Source organism: Pseudophryne corroboree, chromosome 7, assembly GCF_028390025.1.
Source record: "Pseudophryne corroboree isolate aPseCor3 chromosome 7, aPseCor3.hap2, whole genome shotgun sequence".
Taxonomy (NCBI): domain Eukaryota; kingdom Metazoa; phylum Chordata; class Amphibia; order Anura; family Myobatrachidae; genus Pseudophryne; species Pseudophryne corroboree.
In genome coordinates, this window is record NC_086450.1 from 431,403,053 (window position 1) to 431,426,479 (window position 23,427).

General features: G+C 47.5%; 1 protein-coding gene across 1 annotated transcript in view; it reads right to left on the reverse strand.

Moving 5' to 3' along the window:
* Positions 1-22,526, reverse strand: part of LMF1 (lipase maturation factor 1) — a 578,735-nt gene extending 556,209 nt beyond the window's left edge. Inside the window, exon 1 of the mRNA XM_063934869.1 lies at positions 22,227-22,526. Within this exon, the coding sequence (XP_063790939.1) occupies positions 22,227-22,461 (235 nt within the window). The 5' untranslated portion in view covers positions 22,462-22,526. The remainder of the gene's footprint in view (positions 1-22,226) is intronic.
* Positions 22,527-23,427: the final 901 nt, after the last annotated feature.

Genomic DNA, 23,427 nt, shown 5'->3' on the forward strand with positions numbered 1-23,427 from the left:
ACCTTGACTATCACCTGCTGAGAATACAGCTTGTGAATGGCTTCCAATACCGTCTCCCTGTCGGAGGGAGACGTTGGTAAAGCAGACTTCAGGAACCGGCGAGGGGGAGACGTCTCGAATTCCAACCTGTAACCCTGAGATACTACCTGCAGGATCCAGGGGTCCACTTGCGAGTGAGCCCACTGCGCGCTGAAATTCTTGAGGCGACACCCCACCGCACCTGAGTCCGCTTGTAAGGCCCCAGCGTCATGCTGAGGACTTTGCAGAAGCGGGGGAGGGCTTCTGCTCCTGAGAGGGAGCTGCTTGCTGCAGTCTCTTACCCTTTCCTTTGCCTCGGGGCAGATATGAATGCCCTTTTGCCCGCTTGTTCTTATGGGAACGAAAAGGCTGCGGCTGAAAAGACGGTGTCTTTTTCTGCTGGGAGGTAACCTGAGGTAAAAAGGTGGATTTTCCGGCTGTTGCCGTGGCCACCAAGTCCGATAGACCGACCCCAAATAACTCCTCCCCTTTATACGGCAATACTTCCATATGCCGCTTGGAATCCGCATCACCTGACCACTGTCGCGTCCATAAACTTCTTCTGGCAGAGATGGACAGCACACTTACTCTTGATGCCAGAGTGCAAATATCCCTCTGTGCATCTCGCATATAAAGGAATGCATCCTTTAAATGCTCTATAGTCAATAAAATACTGTCCCTATCCAGGGTATCAATATTTTCAGTCAGTGACTCCGACCAAGCCACCCCAGCACTGCACATCCATGCTGATGCGATAGCTGGTCGCAGTATAACACCAGTATGTGTGTATATACTTTTTAGGGTATTTTCCAGCCTCCTATCAGCTGGGTCTTTGAGGGCGGCCGTTTCTGGGGACGGTAACGCCACTTGTTTTGATAAGCGTGTGAGCGCCTTATCTACCCTAGGGGGTGTTTCCCAGCGCGCCCTAACCTCTGGCGGGAAAGGGTATAATGCCAATAACTTCTTTGAAATTAGCAGTTTTTTATCGGGGTTAACCCACGCTTCATCACACACTTCATTCAATTCATCTGATTCAGGAAAAACTACAGGTAGTTTTTTCACACCCCACATAATACCCCTTTTTGTGGTACTTGCAGTATCAGAAATATGTAAAGCCTCCTTCATTGCCGTGATCATGTAACGAGTGGCCCTACTGGAAAATATACGTTTATTTCTTCACCGTCGACACTGGAGTCAGTGTCCGTGTCGGTGTCCGTATCGACCGACTGAGGTAATGGGCGTTTTAAAGCCCCTGACGGTGTCTGAGACGCCTGGACAGGTACTAATTGGTTTGCCGGCCGTCTCATGTCGTCAACCGACTTCTGCAGCGTGCTGACATTATCACGTAATTCCATAAACAAAGCCATCCATTCCGGTGTCGACTCCCTAGGGGGTGACATCACCACTACAGGCAATTGCTCCGCCTCCACACCAACATCGTCCTCATACATGTCGACACACACGTACCGACACACAGCAGACACACAGGGAATGCTCTGATAGAAGACAGGACCCCACTAGCCCTTTGGGGAGACAGAGGGAGAGTTTGCCAGCACACACCCAAGCGCTATAAATATATAGGGACAACCTTAAATAAGTGTGTTCCCCTTATAGCAGCTTAAATATTATGAATATCGCCAAATAAGTGCCCCCCCTCTCTGATTTTACCCTGTTTCTGTAGTGCAGTGCAGGGGAGAGCTTGGGAGCCTTCCTACCAGCGGAGCTGTGTGGGAAAAATGGCGCTGTGTGCTGAGGAGATAGGCCCCGCCCCCTTTTCGGCGGGCTCTTCTCCCGGGTTTTTCTGAAATCCTGGCAGGGGTTAAATACATCCATATAGCCCAGGGGCTATATGTGATGTATTTTTAGCCAGTATAGGTAATCTCATTGCTGCCCAGGGCGCCCCCCCCAGCGCCCTGCACCCTCAGTGACCGCGGTGTGAAGTGTGCTGAGAGCAATGGCGCACAGCTGCAGTGCTGTGCGCTACCTTAAGAAGACTGGAAAGTCTTCAGCCGCCGATTTCTGGACCTCTTCTCACTTCAGCATCTGTAAGGGGGACGGCGGCGCGGCTCCGGTGACCCATCCAGGCTGTACCTGTGATCGTCCCTCTGGAGCTAGTGTCCAGTAGCCTAAGAAGCCCAATCCATCCTGCACGCAGGTGAGTTCGCTTCTTCTCCCTTTAGTCCCGCGTTGCAGTGAGCCTGTTGCCAGCAGGACTCACTGAAAATAAAAAAACCTAACAAACTTTTATTCTAAGCAACTCTTTAGGAGAGCCACCTAGATTGCACCCTTCTCGGCCGGGCACAAAAATCTAACTGAGGCTTGGAGGAGGGTCATAGGGGGAGGAGCCAGTGCACACCACCTAGTGGTCAAACTTTTAATTTTGTGCCCTGTCTCCTGCGGAGCCGCTATTCCCCATGGTCCTGACGGAGTCCCCAGCATCCACTTAGGACGTCAGAGAAAAATTGTGAAAAAAAACAAAAAAACGGTCTTTTATTGTGATTTTTGCTGATGGTCATTATCAGGCTATACAATTAGAGCAAATTTATTTTTTTGCACAAAAACACACAGGATCCGAGATAAGTTTCTGGACCCACGTGTTTTTCCGCAATCTCATAAAAACGGTTCATTTATCAGGGACTTTTTTCTCCTAACTCGGGCAGGTGAAAAGAAATCCCTGATAACTGTAAGCTTACGAAGCCAATTGTATAATCCCTGTAGATCAATTAGCCTCAGCAAATTACCACGGCTAATTGGAAATCGCCCTAAAAGTGAAGTGTGTACCGGTTATTCTGGCCAACCGTTCTTCCGATGCTTCTTCGGCAGAAGCTGGACGTACCTAACGTATCAAGACATCACATAGCGCAGTATACACCTTATTAACAGAAATATTAATGGAGGTAGTCCATTGATGTTTATTTACGTATATTAAGCTTAGCATTGTATCATTACAAAAACGTACATTTTGTTTGAACAGTTGAACAGACAAATATACAAAGTTTTAAAAAGATACCGATACGGCTTCATGATCCAGGATTTGACTCTTGTAAGACAGTGGAACCCTGGGCAGTTAACGCACAATGGCCCTCATTCCGAGTTGATCGCTCACTAGCTATTTTTAGCAGCCGTGCAAATGCATAGTCGCCGCCCACGGGGGAGTGTATTTTCGCTTTGCAAGTGTGCGATCGCATGTGCAGCCGAGCGGTACAAAAACATTTTGTGCAAAACAAGACCAGCCCTGTAGTTACTTATCCTGCGCGATGATGCTAGCGTCGGAGGTCCCGGAATTGACGTCAGACACCCGCCCTGCAAACGCCTGGACACGCATGCGTTTTCCCAACCACTCCCAGAAAACGGTCACTTGACACCCATAAACGCCTTCTTCCTGTCAATCTCCTTGCGATCGGCTGTGGATTAGTTGCTAGAAGCATTGCACAATAACGATCTGCTTTGTACCCATACAACGCGCCTGCGCATTGCGGTGCAAATGCAGTTTTGCCATTTTTTTACCTGATTGCTGCGCTGCGAAAATCAGCAGCGAGCGATCAACTCAGAATGACCCCCAATGTACAGCTTTGGTAGAGTTTTTCAGGGACATGTAAAGTTCCCTATTTGTACCCCAGGTCCCATCACATCTCTTGGCTCAAGCTGTTCTCAGCTGGTGCAGCTGGGGTGGAACATTATCTTTTTCGTCGCGGGAAGAATATCCAATTTTCCGCCACATTTCTCACACAAGCTCCCAGGAGAGTGGATTTTAAGCACCGCAGAAACGGCACAAAATGGAACAGAACAGATTCTTAACCTCCATACTGCAGAGCGTTCCAACTGCTCCTAACACGACCATTCCTTTACGTTAACGTCCGAAGCCAGGCCCCCAAACCATACAGCTGCTTTCGCTTTACTCGGAAAGTCCTGTGACATTTTATCCTTGTACACAGTAACTGCTGCTGCACAATAATACAGTGACGCATCCCTCACAAACACTGCGAATCGCCCAGGGACTCGTCTATCCATAGGTGCGCGTGGCTAGCAGAAGGTGGACAAAGCACTAGTGTTCCTGACTATAGCAATGTATTACTCACACATAGAGGCATTCGTATCTCTCGCCTCGCAACCTCAAATGCAATTATTCAAAAACGGAGCTAATAACATTCCCAACAGCCAATAGAAATGATCTGCCTGACATGTCTATTTTCAGACCACCCAACCGCCCTGATTTCTGCGGGACAATCCTGATTTTCAGGTTTTGTCCCTTTGCGGCCTTCAAGTGTTTCCTGAAGAAAATAAATAAATATAAAAATTCACCACTTCAGACAGGCTTATCTAATTCTTCAACTGGGATGCAGTCAATTTGCCGGCGGTCCGGATCCCATCGTTAAGAATACCGACGCCGAAATCCCGACAGTCGGCAATGCCGCCAGCCAGAATCCCGGTCAGCCAGGGTTATTCCCACTCGTGAGTGTCCACACCCGAGCCCGCAGGGTGGTGTGCGCAGAGAGCCCGCAAGGGGACTCTAAGTGCTCGCCCCGCTGCCGACATTCTGGCGGGCGGAATGCCGCTGTCATGATATAGACAGTCGAAATCCCATCCGCCAATAATACATACCAAACCCCTTCAACCACCCACTTAACCTCCCTAACTCATTATACTCAATTACCACCCCCCTAAGTACAGTTCGCACAAAGTTTACATGTGTTCTGTTCTGTACTTAAAAACAGCACTCTGACTTCCTGTGGTCAATGCAATTGGTTGCGATATTCGCACAAAACTGCTCGCCACCCCATAAAGGTCCAAGCAGTTTTGTGCGAATTGGGGCTGATACGGGCCGCGAAAGGTGCGAGATCGGGTGCCGTTGTCGGCGTTTAAACGCCGTTGCAACGGCACTTCGCACCCTTCGATGGTAATTGGATTGACCCAGTAGACTAACGCTGCAGTGCGACTGGATCACATTGCCCACCAAAAACTTTTCACAAAAGTAAAAGTGCATCAAGCTGCACAGGCTTACTGTATAACATTTCACCCATTCCCTTATATACTCTGTCTACAAAATCACTCGGCAAAAAACACCAAGTTCTCTTATCAGTCAGTGCTTATTAACAGAATATTTGGTTCTAATTTTACATTTGCAATCCGGGAGGATCCATTAAACCTCATGTGTGATACTCTATAGATTGCAAGTAGGGTCCTCTTACCTGTTATTACCTAATCCCATTCTATTACTGTGTTTGATTGAAATTTGAAAGCACAGCAGAATATGCTTGCGCTGTATAAATAATAATACTATAATATAAAAGTACAGGGCCCATCCCAATTTTTACAGAAAAAATAATAATAATCTTGCAACAAGTCTCTTGGGCAGTGGCACTGCAGGACCCCCGGAATGATACGCGATCTGTGAGGTCGGACTGCTTACAATATTTTTCCCAGTTTAATTGAAGACAGTACAAAAAAATCTGAGGGGGAATCTGCTAAATAAACACTGCAGAACTGGCTGGGGTTATCAAATATGTTCCGCTGTAATCACAATGTCAGCCAAGAGATGCAACAAATACTCAACAGGTTCTAGAAACTGGATCAGGACAACAAAAAATACTGCTATCCTAAGCAGGGTCACATGTGTTATGGATAATGCTATGGGGTGGTCACCGGACATGCATTGTAGCTGTACCAATCAACCAGCCATGTACTGTAAGGGCCGGGGTATCCGCTCTTTAGGTCGACCAATATTGGTCGACACGCATTAGGTAGGCATGGTCACTAGGTCAACATGGCAAAGGTCGACATTTTTTGAACTTTTTCATACTTTACGATCCATGTGGACTACGATTGGGAATAGTAACCTGTGCCATGCGAGAAGACACGGTGCACTAATTGGGGTTCCCGGCCACTTTACGAAGAAAACAACAACAAAAATATATTAAAAACTCATGTCGACCTTCTTCCATGTTCACATAATCACTGTCGACGAATAGTGGTCAACCTAATGACTGTCGACCCTATGATCCACACCCAAGGGCCGGCTACACGCTTCGCTTTACTGAACACTAGTTTCTGAACACTAACCTCAGGATGACATTTGGGCTGCAGGGAGCAGCTCACGCTACACAAATAAGGGATCACGTTCACCCAACACTAAAAGGGCAGGGCCGTCTCAACAGCAGTGCAGGCCCCTGGGCACAGCAATGCACTGGGCCCCCTACCCATCCTCCAGCGGTAGGTGTGGGGGGTGCTATCAGTGGCAGGTTTGATGTCCAGCGGGCGGTAGTGGGTGTTCTATCTTCCGCTCAGCATGTATGACCTTGAGCAGCAATCTCTGCTAATTACTCCTTTACTGCACATTTGGTGGGAGATGGGGTGAGGGGGAGAACACTAAACTGTAGGAGTGGGCATTGGGCTGACTGAAGGGGCCCAAGTACATGACATCCATGGTGGTAGTGGGTGTTTAATACACAGGGAAGAGGTGGATAGTGGTGTGGACTCAGTATTGAGAATTTTCCGGTGGGAGGGCAGCTTACTTGACTGCAGATATCTCCAGTTCCTGGAAATAGATTTCTTAGCTTTCAGGAGATACTGGGGACTTGGAGATCAGAGTTCAGGAGCCAGAGTGATCTACCAACAAAAATGTAAAACTGCATACCAGGCGTGTGGAGCTGGAGCAGGGGACCTAATACTGGAAGGCTGATATCTCTGGTTCTGGGCACAGAAGAGACAATCTGCCAATATACTCTGAAAGAGGGGAGAGTCCCAGCTTTTGGAGTATACCCTCAGAAAATCTCTAAGTCAGACAGAACCCGAGTTATCTGGCTGTAAAGATAAATTAGAAATACATTGGGGACTAACCCCTGGTGTCCCCCAGCACACCGAGCTGTAACTGTACCAAGATATGAAAGAGATTAGATAGATAGATAGATAGATAGATAGATAGATAGATAGATAGATAGATAGATAGATAGGATAGATAGATAGGATAGATAGATAGATAGGATAGATAGACACACTTCTCAAAAAAATAAAGGGAACACTAAAATAACACATCCTAGATATGAATGAATTAAAATAAGATTTTAAACCTACCGGTAAATCTTTTTCTCCTAGTCCGTAGAGGATGCTGGGGACTCCGTGAGGACCATGGGGTATAGACGGGCTCCGCAGGAGATATGGGAACTCTAAAGAACTTTCAGTATGGGTGTACACTGGCTCCTCCCTCTATGCCCCTCCTCCAGACCTCAGTTAGAGAAACTGTGCCCAGAGGAGATGGACAATACGAGGAAAGGATTTTGTAAATCCAAGGGCAAGATTCATACCAGCCCACACCAATCATACCATATAACTTAGAATATACGCAACCAGTTAACAGTATGAACGGAAAAAAAAACAGTATCAGTCAAAGACCGATTCCAACTGTAACATAACCCTTATGTAAGCAACAACTATATACAAGTCTTGCAGATTTAGTCCGCACTGGGACGGGCACCCAGCATCCTCTACGGACTAGGAGAAAAAGATTTACCGGTAGGTTTAAAATCTTATTTTCTCTTACGTCCTAGAGGATGCTAGGGACTCCGTAAGGACCATGGGTACCAAAGCTCCAAACCGGGCGGGAGAGTGCGGATGACTCTGCAGCACCGATTGAGCAAACGCGAGGTCCTCATCAGCCAGGGTATCAAACTTGTAGAATTTTGCAAAAGTGTTTGAACCCGACCAAGTAGCAGCTCAGCACAACTGCAATGCCGAGACGCCTCGGGCAGCCGCCCAAGAAGAGCCCACCTTCCTAGTGGAATGGGCCTTTACCGAATTTGGTACCGGCAATCCAGCCGTAGAATGAGCCTGCTGAATCGTGTTACAGATCCAGTGAGCAATAGTCTGTTTAGAAGCAGGCGCGCCAATCTTGTTGGCTGCATACAGGACAAACAGAGGCTCTGTTTTCCTAACCCTAGCCATCCTGGCTACGTAAATTTTTAAGGCCCTGACCACATCCAGGGACTTGGAATCCTCCAAGTCACCCGTAGCCACAGGCACCACAATAGGTTGGTTCAAATGAAAAGAAGAGACCACCTTAGGCAGAAATTGAGGACGAGTCCTCAATTCTGCTCTATCCACATGAAAAATCAAGTAGGGGCTCTTGTGAGACAAGGCCGCCAACTCCGACACCCGCCGTGCAGATGCCAAGGCTAATAACATAACCACCTTCCAGGTGAGAAATTTTAATTCCACCATTTGAAGAGGTTTAAACCAGTGTGATTGAAGGAACTGTAACACCACGTTAAGGTCCCATGGTGCCACTGGTGGCACAAAAGGATGCTGGATGTGCAGCACTCCCTTCACGAAAGTTTGGATTTCAGGGAGAGATACCAATTCCTTTTGAAAAAATATAGATAGGACTGAAATCTGTACCTTAATGGAGCCTAATTTTAGGCCCATATCCACTCCCATCTGTAGCAAGTGGAGAAAACGGCCCAGATGGAAACCTTCCGTAGGAGCATTCTTGGTTTCACACCAAGATACATACTTCCTCCAGATACAGTGATAATGCTTCGCCGTTACCTCCTTCCTAGCCTTTATCAGAGTAGGGATAACTTCCTCCGGAATACCTCTCTCTGCTAGGATTCGGTGTTCAACCGCCATGCCGTCAAACGCAACCGCGGTAAGTCTTGGAACATGCAAGGCCCCTGCTGTAACAGGTCCTCCCTGAGAGGAAGAGGCCACGGATCTTCTGTGAGCATTTCCTGAAGATCCGAATACCAGGCCCTTCGAGGCCAATCTGGAACCACGAGTATTGCTTGTACTCTGTTTCGTCTTATGATTCTCAACACTTTTGAGATGAGAGGTAGAGGAGGGAACACATAGATCGACTGAAACACCCATGGTGTCACTAGGGCGTCTATCGCTACTGCCTGAGGGTCCCTTGACCTGGCACAATACCTCCAAAGCTTTTTGTTGAGGCGTGACGCCATCATGTCTATTTGAGGAAGTCCCCAAAGACTTGCTATCTCTGCAAAGACCTCTTGATGAAGTCCCCACTCTCCTGGATGGAGATCGTGTCTGCTGAGGAAGTCTGCTTCCCAGTTGTCCACTCCCGGTATGAAGACTGCTGACAGAACGCTTACGTGGTTTTCAGCCCAGCGCAGAATTCTGGTGGCTTCCGCCATTGCCACTCTGCTCCTTGTCCCGCCTTGGCGGTTTACATGAGCCACTGCTGTGATGTTGTCTGATTGGAGCAGAACCGGTAGGTCGCGAAGAAGATACTCCGCTTGTCGTAGGCCGTTGTATATGGCCCTCAATTCCAGTACGTTGATGTGTAGACAAGCCTCCTGGCTTGACCATATCCCCTGAAAATGTCTTCCTTTTGTGACTGCTCCCCATCGCGTCCGTGGTCACCAGAACCCAGTCTTGAATGCCAAACCTGCGACCCTCTAGAAGGTGAGCACTCTGCAGCCACCACAGGAGAGACACCCTGGCCCTGGGGGACAGGCTTATCTTTTGATGAAGGTGTAGATGGGACCCCGACCATTTGTCGAGAAGGTCCCACTGAAACGTCCTCGCATGGAACCTGCCGAAGGGAATGGCCTCGTAGGCTGCCACCATTTTTCCCAGAACTCGAGTACATTGATGAACAGACACTCTTTTTGGTTTTAGCAGGTCCCCGACCATGTTCTGGATGTCCTGGGCTTTTTCTATTGGTAGAAAAACCCTCTTCTGTTCCGTGTCCAGAATCATGCCTCGGAATGATAGTCGAGTCGTTGGAAGCAACTGTGACTTTGGCAGATTGAGAATCCAACCGTGTTGATGTAACACTCTCAGGGAGAGAGTGACACGCTTTTCAGCAATTGATCCCTTGATCTCGCCTTTATCAGGAGATCGTCCAAGTACGGGATAATTGTGACACCCTGCTTGCAGAGGAGCACCATCATTTCCGCCATTACCTTGGTGAAAATCCTCGGGGCCGTGGAAAGCCCAAACGGCAACGTCTGAAACAGGTAATGACAGTCCTGTACCACGAAACGCAGGTATTCTTGATGAAGAGGAAATATGGGGACATGAAGGTAGGCATCCTTCACGTCCAGCGACACCATAAAATCCCCTGCTTCCAGACTGGATATCACAGTCCGGAGTGATTCCATCTTCAATTTGAACTTTTTCAAGTATAGGTTTAGTGATTTTAGATTCAAAATTGGTCTGACCGAACCATCCGGCTTCGGGACCACAAACATTGTTGAATAGTACCCTTTGCCCTGTTGGCCTAGGGGAACCTTGACCGTCACTTGCTGTTGACACAGCTTTTGAATTGCATCTAATACCACTTCCCTCTCCGGGGAAGAGGTTGGCAAGGCCGACTTGAGAAATCGGTGAGGGGGCACCTCTTCGAACTCCAGTTTGTAACCTTGGGATACAATTTCCAACGACCAAGGATCCACGCCTGATAGGACCCAGACCTGGCTGAAGAGTCGAAGACGTGCCCCCACCGGTGCGGACTCCCTCCGTGGAGCCCCAGCATCATGCGGCGGATTTAGCAGAAGCCGGGGAGGACTTCTGCTCCTGGGAACTAGCCGAAGCAGGTGTTCTCTTACCTCTACCCTTACCTCTGGCGAGGATAGAGGAGCCCCGACCTCTTCTGGATTTATGCGACCGAAAGGACTGCATCTGATATTGTGGGGTTTTCTTTTGCTGTGGGGGAACAAAAGGCAAAAAAGTAGATTTACCCGCGGTAGCTGTGGAAACCAGGTCCGCGAGACCATCCCCAAACAAAACTTCACCCTTGTAAGGTAAAACCTCCATATGCTTTTTTGAGTCGGCATCACCCGACCATTGGCGGGTCCACAGAGCTCGCCTTGCCGAAACTGCCATGGCGTTGGCACAGGAACCAAGCAGTCCCACGTCTCTTTGAGCGTCTCTCATATACAAGACTGCGTCCTTAATATGGCCCAAAGTCAGGACAATGTTATCCTTGTCCAGGGTATCCATGTCAGCCAATAAGATATCTGTCCATACTGCAACAGCGCTACAGAACCATGCCGATGCTATTGCCGGTCTGAGTAAAGCCCCTGTATGTGCATAAATAGACTTTAAGGTAGTCTGCTGTCTACGATCCGCAGGATCCTTAAGGGCCGCGGTGTCAGGAGACGGTAGCGCCACCTTCTTGGACAGACGCGTTAATGCCTTGTCCACTCTGGGCGAGGATTCCCAACGTACCCTGTCCTTTGCAGGGAAAGGATACGCCATAAGGATCCTCTTGGGAATCTGCAGTTTTTTGTCTGGAGTTTCCCAAGCTTTTTCAAATAATTCGTTCAGTTCATGAGATGGAGGAAACGTTACCTCAGGTTTCTTCCCCTTAAACATGTGTACCCTCGTGTCAGGAACAGAGGGGTCATCTGTAATATGCAAAACATTCATTATATGATTATGGCAATAAAAGATACTTTTGGTCACCCTAGGGTGCAACCTTGCCTCATCGTAGTCGACACTGGAGTCAGAATCCGTGTCGGTATCAGTGTCTACTATTTGTTATAAGGGACGCTTTTGATACCCTGATGGGCCCTGTCACCCAGCCACATCCGCGGATTGACTCCCTGCTTCCTTGGACTCAGATTGACTCCCTGTTTCCGCGGATTGACTCCCTGTTTCCGCGGACTTTGTCCATTCTCTTATGCAATAAGGTCACATTAGCACTTAAAATATTCCACATATCATAACAATCATGAGTCGGCATTGCCGACGGAGACACCACAATCATCTGCTCCACCTCCTCCTTGGATGAGCCTTCCGCTTCAGACATGTTGACACACGCGTACCGACACCCTCACACACACACAGGGATATATCTATAAGGGGACAGTTCCCCAACAAGGCCCTTTGGAGAGACAGAGAGAGAGTATGCCAGCACACACCCAGCACCAACTGACACTGGAAACAATTCCCAGATATAGCGCTTTTATATTAAGTCAATCGTGTAATACATTCACTGCGCCAAAATGTGCCCCCCCCCCCTCTTTTTCAGCCCTGTATCACCGTTCTACAGGGGAGAGTCCGGGGAGGCAGCTTCTCTTCAGCACACTGTGGAGAAAATGGCGCTGGTTAGTGCTGTGCAACCAAGCTCCGCCCCCTCTAGTGGCGGGCTTCGGTCCCGCTCAAATTCACAATCAATGGCGGGGGATGAACATATTCACTGACTCCGCAGCCCATATGTATCTAACATGCCAAAAATAGAAGTATATATTGCTGCCCAGGGCGCCCCCCCTGCGCCCTGCACCCATCAGTGCCTGCCGTGTGTGTAACTTGTGGGATCAATGGCCGTGCACTTACCTTGGAGGCCACACACACTACTGAGCCTCATTTTGACTTGTTTTAAGGACATTACATCAAAGTTGGATCAGCCTGTAGTGTGTTTTTCCACTTTCATTTTTAGTGTGACTCCAAATCCAGACCTCCACGGGTTAATAAATTTGATTTCCATTGATAATTTTTGTGTGATTTTGTTGTCGGAACATTCAACTATGTAAAGAACAAAAGTATTTAATAAGAATATTTAATTCATTCAGATCTAGGATGTGTTATTTTAGTGTTCCCTTTATTTTTTTGAGCAGTGTATATATTTATTTTATAGATAAATTAACATGCTTGGATGGGGGACACTGCTTTGAAGTCAAATATTTCCGGTTCACCAGGACTGAGTTTCAAAAATCTGGTACCTCTGGAAAAAGGTGACCCTCAGCTATCAGCCTGGGGCCCTTATACTCCTGGTGTCCTTGGGCAACTGCCCACTGAGCCCATACGAAAACACAGCCCTGTAAAAGGGCACTACCTAGTACTAGGGAGGCCAATCCCGGGCCATTTTTTCAATCCCGGGATTCGGGACTGAAAAACGATCAATCCCGGGATTGCAGTAGGGATCAGTGAAGAAGGGTGTAGGGAGCAGCGCTGGAGGGTGTAGGTAGCGGCGGGGAAGGGAGGGAGGGTGTAGGTAGCAGTGCAGGAGGGTGTAGGTAGCTGGGCGGGAGGGTGTAGGTAGCTGGGCGGGAGGGTGTAGGTAGCTGGGCGGGAGGATGTACAGTAGGTAGCGGGGAGGGTTGGTAGCGGCGCGGGAGGGAGGGTGGGTGTAAGTACCACTTACTATTAGGTGGGCGCCAGCCATGGACACACTGAACGCGGCGGCATTTCAAATGAAGCGCCGGCCGCCAGCCAACCACTAGCTCTGATTGGCTGGCGGCCGGCGCCACATTTGAAGTGCCGCCGCGTTCAGCGTTCGTCTATGGCTGCCGCCCGCCTAATTGTAAGTAGTATTACTTACACACACTCCCTCCCGCACATGCGCAGTGTAATCCCGTGAATCCCGGGATTGGATGCTCCAATCCCGGGATTCAAATCCCGGCATTTTTGGGCCCAAATCCCGGGATCCCGCCGATCCCGATCCCAGGATTGGCCTCCCTACCTAGTACTGCTGAGGGGGTGTGGTCACAAATCGAAAACCTATTTCAGGTAAGACAGCCCATGCTCACTATGAGGTAGACAAGTAGACGGACAGCAAATGAGAAGGACTGATACATAATAGATTTGACACAATAATTTTGATCACCGCTGTGACTGATTGGGACCACATTCTATGGCCGAACAGATGGCAAATAAACATTACAATGTGCCAAAAGCAAGTATATACAGCATGGCAGCTCCCACTCATCATATATACAGCTCCCACTCTCAGTATATATACAGCATGGCATCTCCTACTCATCATATATACAGCTCCCACTCTCAGTATATATACAGCATGGCAGCTCCCACTCATAATATATACAGCTCCCACTCTCAGTATACATACTACAGCACGGCGGCTCCCACTCACAGTACATACAACATAGCAGCTCCCACTCACATATATATATATATATATATATATATATATATATATATTAGTTTCAATACCTTCCCCGCCTGTGGCTCAGGTGTGACTGGAAAAGGACGAGAGGCGGCACTCCAAGGGCTTAAAAAATAGTTTTTTTATGTGCAAAACATGGCAGGACAATAAAGTGCAAACAATAGGAAAAACATGGAGGTCTTACGACGTTTCAAGGCAGCAAGCCTTTTCCTCAGGTAAGCAAACTCATGTGGAATGTGATGTGCAACAGGTGGGGAAGGTATTGAAACTGCATTATTTCAAGGAGGGCACCCAGGTATGTTCGTTATACAGAGTGCCGGATGTGTACATTGGAATATATATATATATATATATATATATATATATATATATATATATATATATATATATATATATATATATATTTTTTTTTTTTTATTAGAGATGAGCGGGTTCGGTTCTCCGAGATCCGAACCCCCACCCCCCACCTTCACCTATTTTACACAGTTTCGAGGCAGCCTCGTATCTTCCCGCCTTGCTTGGTTAACCCGAACGTCATCATCCCGCTGTCGGATTCTCGCGAGATTCGTATTCTATATAAAGAGCCGCGCGTCGCCGCCATTTTCACTCGTGCATTGGAGACTGAACGGAGAGGACGTGACTGCGTTCTCTCCCTGAAAAGCTCCATATCTGTGCTCAGTGTGCTGCAAGTATCTGTGCTCAGTGTGCTTTATTGTGGGTACTGGGGACCACCAGTATAATAGGGGTTCACTACGGCTGGCCGGCGGTCGGGCTCCCGGCGACCAGCATCCTTACGCCGGGAGCCCGACCGCCGGCTTACCGACAGCTTGGCGAGCGCAAATGAGCCCCTTGCGGGCTCGCTGCGCTCGCCACGCTACGGGCACGGTGGCGCGCTACGCGCGCCACACTATTTTATTCTCCCTCTATGGGGGTCGTGGACCCCCACGAGGGAAAATAAGTGTCGGTATGCCGGCTGTCGGGCTCCCGGCGCCGGTATACTGAGCGCCGGGAGCCCGACCGCCGGCAAACAGAAGACCACCCGTATAATAGTAGTACAGTACAGTAGGCCATTGCTGTATCTTGCAGCTCTGTGTCACTGCAAGTATCCATTCCATATCTGTGCTGCATTATTGTGAGCAGTATATAGTAGGACAGTGCAGCATTTTGGTGACCAACAGTATATAGTTGTACAGTACATTAGGCCATTGCTGTAGTATCTTGCAGCTCTGTGTCACTGCAAGTATCCATTCCATATCTGTGCTGCATTATTGTGAGCAGTATATAGTAGGACACTGCAGCATTTTGGTGACCAGCAGTATACATATATAGTACAGTACAGTAGGCCATTGCTGTATCTTGCAGCTCTGTGTCACTTCTAGTATCCTGATCAGTGCTCAATATCTGCTGCATTGTTGTGACCAGTATGTATAGTGTACTGTGCGACGTGTGTTATACACCTGGTGATTATACATCCTGTAATCTGTACTGAGCGATGTGTGAGATACACCTGGGGATTATACACCCTATATTATTATCCTTTATTTATATGGCGCCACAAGGGTTCTGCAGCGCCCAATTACAGAGTACATAAATAATCAAACAGGAAAACAGCAACTTACAGTTGATGACAGTATAGGACAAGTACAGGGTAAATACACAGTTACATCAGCAGATGACACTGGAATAAGTATCAGATGGCAGAAGACTGCTGGATGTGGTACAGTTGAAGATTATTAAAGTAAGACAAAGGATAATCACGAGGGAAGAGGGCCCTGCTCGTGAGACCTTACAATCTAAAGGGGAGGGGTAGACAGACATGGGTGACACAGATGGGGTACACAGAGAACGTAGAACAGAGGGTTAGGATGAGATTTGGCTGGGTTTGGTGAAGAAGTGGACCCCCAGAAGGCACAAGTCAAAACTTAACATTGCAACATTTTACTGGGCTATGCAGGAGAAAATTAAAAATAGGGGGAAATTTTTTTATTTATTTTTTTAAAAAGAATCGATAACTTCTACCACTTTCAAAAAGGTCAATGGAAGCTGAAATAATGGACAACTACCTCATGGAAGCCAGATACAGTATACCAAACAGTACTTAGCAGAGTTAGGAATGAGTGCTTATGAAATACAGTAACATTTTGTCATAATATTTCAGAAACTGCATGGCTGGTCTCTTGCACTCTTTTGCTCTAATACACCACCTGCTTTAGGATTTATATTCAAAAACATTATGTCTCCATAATCCCAAAAACGTCAGTCTTCTTGGAAAGTGGTTTGTTCCTTTGTAAGGGAAAGAGAACAAACGTTCTCAAACAACGGTTTCTCAATTTCTTTTTCCTCTGGGAAGGGATTGTGGATTCGCAGGAATATCTGAGAATTTCTGTAATCAGAAAGCAGCGACTTTCTACAAATGTTTACGAATAATTCCAGTGATTTTGTCATTTTCTTCCAGTGATTTGGACCAATAATACCATTGATTAGAACAAATAATTCCTGTGATATTGAGGTGTTTGTGTCGCTTAGCTTAGCCGTCCAGCGACCACAGTGCACCTCTTTTTCTCTTTTCTTTGCATCATGTGCTGTTTGGGGACTATTTTTTTTTAAGTGCCATCCTGTCTGACACTGCAGTGCCACTCCTAGATGGGCCAGGTGTTTGTGCCGCCCACTTGGGTCGCTTTGCTTAGTCATCCAGCAACCTCGGTGCAAATTTTAGGACTAAAAATAGTATTGTGAGATGTGAGGTGTTCAGAATAGACTGGAAATTAGTGGAAATTGTGGTTATTGAGGTTAATAATACTATAGGATCAAAATTACCCCCAAATTCTATGATTTAAGCTGTTTTTGATAAAAAAAAAAAAAAAACACCCGAATCCAAAACACACCCAAATCCAACAAAAAAAAAAATTCAGGAAGGTTTTACCAAAACGCGTCCGAATCCAAAACCCGAAAAATTTCTGGTGCACATCTCTAATATATATATACACACACACACACACTGCTCAAAAAAATAATGGGAACACTAAAATAACACATCCTAGATCTGAATGAATTAAATATTCTTATTAAATACTTTGTTCTTTACATAGCTGAATGTACCGACAACAAAATCACGCATTTATGTGCCATCCTGGATGAGTTGCACTAACTGAGCCACTTGTGTGGATTGTAGGGAGGTCATACAGGCACGTGGAGGCCACACACACTACTGAGCCTCATTTTTACTTGTTTTAAGGACATTACATCAAAGTTGGATCAGCCTGTAGTGTGTTTTTCCACTTTAATTTTGAGGGTGACTCCAAATCCAGACCTCCATGGGTTAATAAATTTGATTTCCATTGATCATTTTTGTGTGATTTTGTTGTCAGCACATTCAACTATGTAAAGAACAAAGTATTTAATAAGAATATTTAATTCATTCAGATCTAGGAAAGGTTATTTTAGTGTTCCCTTTATTTTTTTGAGCAGTGTTATATATATATATATATATATATATATATATATATATATATATACATATACATATATATACACACACACACAGCATGGCAGCTCCCACTCTCAGTATACATACAGCATGGCAGCTCCCACTCATCATATATACAGCTCCCACACTCAGTATATATACAGCATGGCAGCTCCCACTCATCATATATACAGCTCCGACTGTCAGTATATATACACAGCACGGCAGCTCCCACTCACAGTACATACAGCATGGCAGCTCCCACTCCACAGTACATACAGCACGGCAGTTCCCACTCCACAGTATATACAGCACGGCAGTTCCCACTCCACAGTATATACAGCACGGCAGCTCCCACAATATGCGGTTAGCAGGGTCGGATCTAGACTTTTCTTTTAGGGGGGGCGGTTTACTGTTTAATTTTGACCCCTCCCCTATCCAGTCCCAACTCCTCCCCTCTTCAGTCTTGACTCCTCCCCTATCCAGTCCCAATTCCTCCATCACACAAATAAATATATTTTAAGTTTATTTGCTTTATTTTAAGCAAAACACTAAATAGCTATAAATAACAACAATGAAAGCAACAAACAACCGACGCCAGAGTCCCAGTGACGACAGCAGCGTGTCCCCTTGCGGACTCGCTGCACTCACCACGTTCCAGGCCTGGTGGTGAGCTTTGCTCGCCACACTATTAAATTCCCCCTTGGGGGGTGGTGTGGACAACCCCCCGAGTAGGAATTAGGGGCCCCATTCGGGATTCCGTCTGCTGGCATTTCCTTGGCTGTCGGGATTCCGGCGTCTGTATCCTGATCGCCGGGATCCTATATGCCGGGAAAGTGACTGCTTCCCAATTAACCACCTACTGTACATGGTGGCCCCGCTGTTGTCTCACAAATAAGTAGTAGTTACCACTGTCTTCAAGTTTCTACATAATATTGGTCCTATAATGTGTATCAAACAGTCTATATATCAGTGGGAGAGATCCCTTGATTATAAATGACACCCTAATAGCTGGTAGGGATATATTGCCAGCCAAGCAGGTTTAGGATTTGTTAGTGGGTGTTTGGTATAATAATCACTTCTACAACACATCAAATCAAAGTTCCCCAATATTACATCTTCCAAAGATATGTTCATCATAATTTATGACACGTCATGTACAGTTGTGATACCTAAAGTATAAAAGGTTGTAATCCCCTAATATTAGGGTATAGCAAAAAAATATATTAAATTAAAACAAATGTCTGGAGTAATTATTCTCATCTATTTCTCATCTTAATATGAGGTGCTGAAATAGAGTCAGTCAATCAAGTTTTATGATATGTTGACATTGTTATGAAATACAGTATTATAAACCTTGATGATTGACTGACTCTATATAAGCACCTTATATTAAGATGATAAATAGTATAAATGTGATAATAACTATAATTACTTAGAATAATTGTATCAATCAGAGATCTTTGGGATACTACCAACATTTATTGATACAAATGGTAACAAGTGGCATATTATTACCCCTTACGGGTGGTATTCAGTGTGCCGGCTGTTCAGTATACCGGCGCCGGAATCCCGACACCCGGCATACCGACAACTATTCTCCCTCTTGGGGGTTCGCAACTCCCCTGGACGCGCGCCACCGTGCCCGCAGCGTGGCAAGCGTAGCGAGCCAGCAAGGGGCTCATTTGCGCTCGCCCAGCTGTCGGCATGCCGGCGGTCGGGATCCCGGCGCCTGTTGCTGGGCGCCGGTAACCCGACCGCCGGCAAAACATACTACACCCACCCCCCCTTACACATCTCCAATGCCGGATCCCACCTGGGAATTGGAAACGGGTCCTTCCCAGGTGGGATCCGGCTTTGGACCTTAGAGGCTGCCTTTCCCAACCAAGTAATTTGGCGGGTCGTCTTGCTATGGGGGGTGGGACTGGAAATACATGTGATCTGTGTGGAGTTTATGTTTTTGTCATGTGAAATTTTAAAATTATTAAACAGTACTTCACTATGGGGGTCATTTTGACCTGATCGCATGCTGCCATTCATCGCAGCGTAGCGATCAGGTCAGAAGTGCGCATGCGCCGCAGTGCGCCGGCGCATGGCTGACAGGCGACGGCTGTCATTGCCTAGCGATCGACTCTTCCTGATTGACAGGCAGAGGTGTTTGCTGGCCGGGAGGAGGCGGCACGGCGGCGTTTGGTCACCGTTTTGTAGGCGCGGTCCGTCCAACGCAGGTGTGGCTGGTCCGCAGCGGCTGTGTGACGTCACACACAGCCGCTGCGACCCGGGCAGCGACGAGTAGCTCCCGGCCAGCACACAAAAGCTGCGCTGGCCGGGAGCTACTCCTGAAGTACAAAAACATCGCCGATGCTTTTGTACTTCTACGACGGGGCTGGGACTGACATGCGGGGCGGGATAGAACCTGTGCTGGGCGTCCCCCCGCATGTCAGTGTGGATGATCGTAGCTGTGCTAAATTTAGCACAGCTACGATCAGGTCGGAATGACCCCCCCATATTTTCTTATCCCATCCATTTTGGGTACATTTGAATGAGCCTAATGAGACGTATGCTGTGAGATGTGACATCTGCTGTATCCGAAGTGGCCTATTTATGAACAACCTACATATGCAGTAGCGCTGGATCTCTCCCAGTGATATATAAACTATTTGATGCATATTATAGGACCAATAATATACAGGAACTTGAAGACAGTTGTAACTAATACTTATTTGTAAGACTACAGCGGGGCCACCTTGTAGGTGGTTAATTATATGGTGAAGACAATTCCAAGTTGATACTTCATAGAATGTGTACGGTGTTATTTATGAGAAACTAACCAAATAGAGGACAAATTAGCAGACACAGGTTTTTTTGTATAGTATTTTTATACACACTTTCTGTACTTTTACGCTCGTCTCTATAGTTTTAATATAGGACGTGATATGTCATTTTTAACATTATGAAATACAAGGTATGTTTTAAAACCTACTGTATAAGGGCACCTACAGTATTACAGACACCCTTTATCGTATTGTACATATGGGAGACTAAACCTGTAATACCCTGCCTAGGGAATTTAACAATAAGATCTCTTACCGGTTGTATGGCCCCTCTGCAACAGGCTGGTCCCTGTGACTGACTGGCAGGATGGTCCCTGTGACTGACTGGCAGGATGGTCCCTGTGACTGACTGGCAGGATGGTCCCTGTGGCAGACTGGCAGGATAGTCCCTCTGGCTGGTCTCTGGGTGCAGGAATGCAGTGTGCTCTCACTCTGTGCAGCAAAGTAAAGTGGAACACAGGACAGAAAGAAATGGAACGCACAGTTCCATTATGCTTCCTCTTCCTGTGTACAGTGTACACAGAACAGGTTCTACCCTCCCAACACTATACTGTTTCTATTAGCCCACAGGCCTGTCATGTAACTGTAGCCACGCCCCCAGCACACAGCCACTTCCTGACCTCGTCTTATCAGCACTGTTTAGATGCCACAAGAAAGCAGTCTCAATCAACAAAATATGTTGATTTACTGCCGTCCAGGCCAAAGGGGTGAGTGGGGAGGAAGGGCACCTGCTGTGAGATGCTGCGTCTGGGAGCTCGGCTCGGCGCCACTGACAATAGCTGACAGCCAGCTGAGTGAGGAAGGGAGGAGGGAGGAGGGAGCAGGACTTCACAGACAGTTTGTCTGCCTGTCGGACGGAGTTTGCTAGGGGGGGCGACCGCCCCCATCGCCCCCGTCTCTATCCGTGCCTGGCGGTTAGCATCCCAGCTTTTGGGATGCCACCGGTCATGTGACCGACATTGGACTCCTGACACTATTCGAAAGCCCGGCGCCGGAACACTAATATCCCGAAGGTAAGTATTGGGGTGATTGTTAGGGACCAGGGAAGGTGGGGTTAGGCACAAGGGGGTTAGCCCAAGCTGCCACCCTCCCGAGTCTTAGCCCTAGCAGCCACTGCCTGAATCTTAGCCCCAGCCGCCACCCCAGACGGTTTAGGGTTAAAGGCCCGTATTCACGGGCAGATGTGGGGAGAGATGTGTGCTGAGCGGTTCGCACACATCTCTCCCCCACTCAGCACAGCGCAATGTGTGCTGAGCGTGCGTGGAGGGACGCTCATTTCACCCAGCGGGTAAAATGAGCGACCTGCTAGATTGAGCCTGCATGCAGTCCAATCTAGCACCAATGATAGCTATGCGCGGGGCTGCGCATCACTATCGCTGTGGGGGTACACAAGGAGAAATCAAGCAATCTAGTCAGATTGCTTAGATTTTAGGCTGGGATCGCTCCGTGAGTACCCCCTTAAGTCCCATACACACTAGATAAGAAAGTAAAAGATGTAGCTAAGAAGTGCCAATCTAAGCGAGATCTTTTACAATCTTGTCCAGTGTGTACACTTTGGGGGGAATTCTAATAGATAGGAAAAAACAGACACACAACTGACTTTTCAAACAATTGAATACCCCCCTTAATGTCGTAAATGATGCGCGCTCCAGCGCATCGTTAATGACCCCCCCCCCTCCCACGTCTGAACATGTACAGACGAGGGAGGCCCTCGTTAACGACATCTGCAGCTTGGCCATCGTTCCCACCACCACCACCACCGCCTCCTTGTATATGCACATGCACTTGCCAATGCCGTCATCGCCTAGTGTGTACTGGGCTTTAGCGTACTGGACAAGGGGGGATGTAAAATAATTACCCATCCCCTGTCGGCACTCTAATTGTCAGGATGCCGGTGTCATGTGAGTGCCAGGATAATTTATCAACCGACCCACACACAGTATACACAGCATGGCAGCTCTTACTCACAGTATATGCAGCTCACAGCATGTACAGGTCACACTTAGTACACACAACACACACTCACAGTATACACACTCACAGTATATAGCCGCTATAGACCTCAGCAGCACGATCCTAGTGAGCCAGAAGCTGCCGGGCAGCAGGGATACTCTGTCATCAGTCCTGAGATCGCGCTCCGGGGTCTCCCGGTCATCTGGCGGCGTATGGGAGGCGACCTTCACACTCCTCCGGTTCCTGAGCCCGGAATCCCCATTACCCGCATCTGCTGCACCGCTGCCCATGGGCGCCGCCATCTTGTGCCCGACAGTGCGCATGCGCCCATCTGTCAGCTCTACCGGCGGCGGGTAACGGGGTCACTCTGGCCTGAGAGTCCTGACATTGTGGGGGTGTATGTATGGAGACATCCCCGGGGTAACCCGTCAATGCTGACTCCCAGCTGTTACTGCCCCATGCTGCAGGGTCACTGCCTGATGCTGGGCTTCTTACAGGTGAAGCAGGTGATATACACCTGTGTGATACACATCCAACCATATCATCTCACATCAATGTATATTGTATTTTATTCATTCCATTGGCTAAATGACGTGTGTGTGTGTGTGTGTGTGTGTGTGTGTGTGTGTGTGTGTGTGTGTGTGTGTGTGTGTGTGTGTGTGTGTGTGTGTGTAAATGTTAACTGTTCAATTGTAAAAAAAAAAGTTTAGCATTTGTATTATATTTACAAGATTTCCCCTCTTTCTTACTGTGACATTTAATGATTGAGTAGCAGGTAGTTATTAGCTAGCAGTTCTGTTTTTTTGTTGCTGCCACAAGGCAGCAAAGTGCTTTATGTGTGCATAAATCCTGGGGTCGATCAGTCGTATCCTGTCTGGAACAATGCACCTTACAGTACATACATGAATCACCTGCCCATGGCATGACATTACGGTCCGAAATAGAATCAACCATGACATTACCGTCCACCTACTGTATGTGCAGGATGACCTCATGCAGGGTGCGCCCAGCGTCCCACCTGGGTGACTGAATCTAAACCAGCAGAAGAATAGAATTGCTATGTTCTTGTACCACAATTTAGGCCTTGGTAACTCCTATATGCTTTAGTAACAAATCATTTGAAAAGCACAGCATAGTGGCATTGTGGTTAGCATTGCTACAGAGATCGAAGACTTAAGGGGGGTACTCACGGAGCGATATTCTAAGCAATCTGACTAGATTGCTTAGAATATCGGCAGGATCGCTCCGTGTGTAGCCCCCTCGGCGATAGCGATGCGCGGCCCCGCACA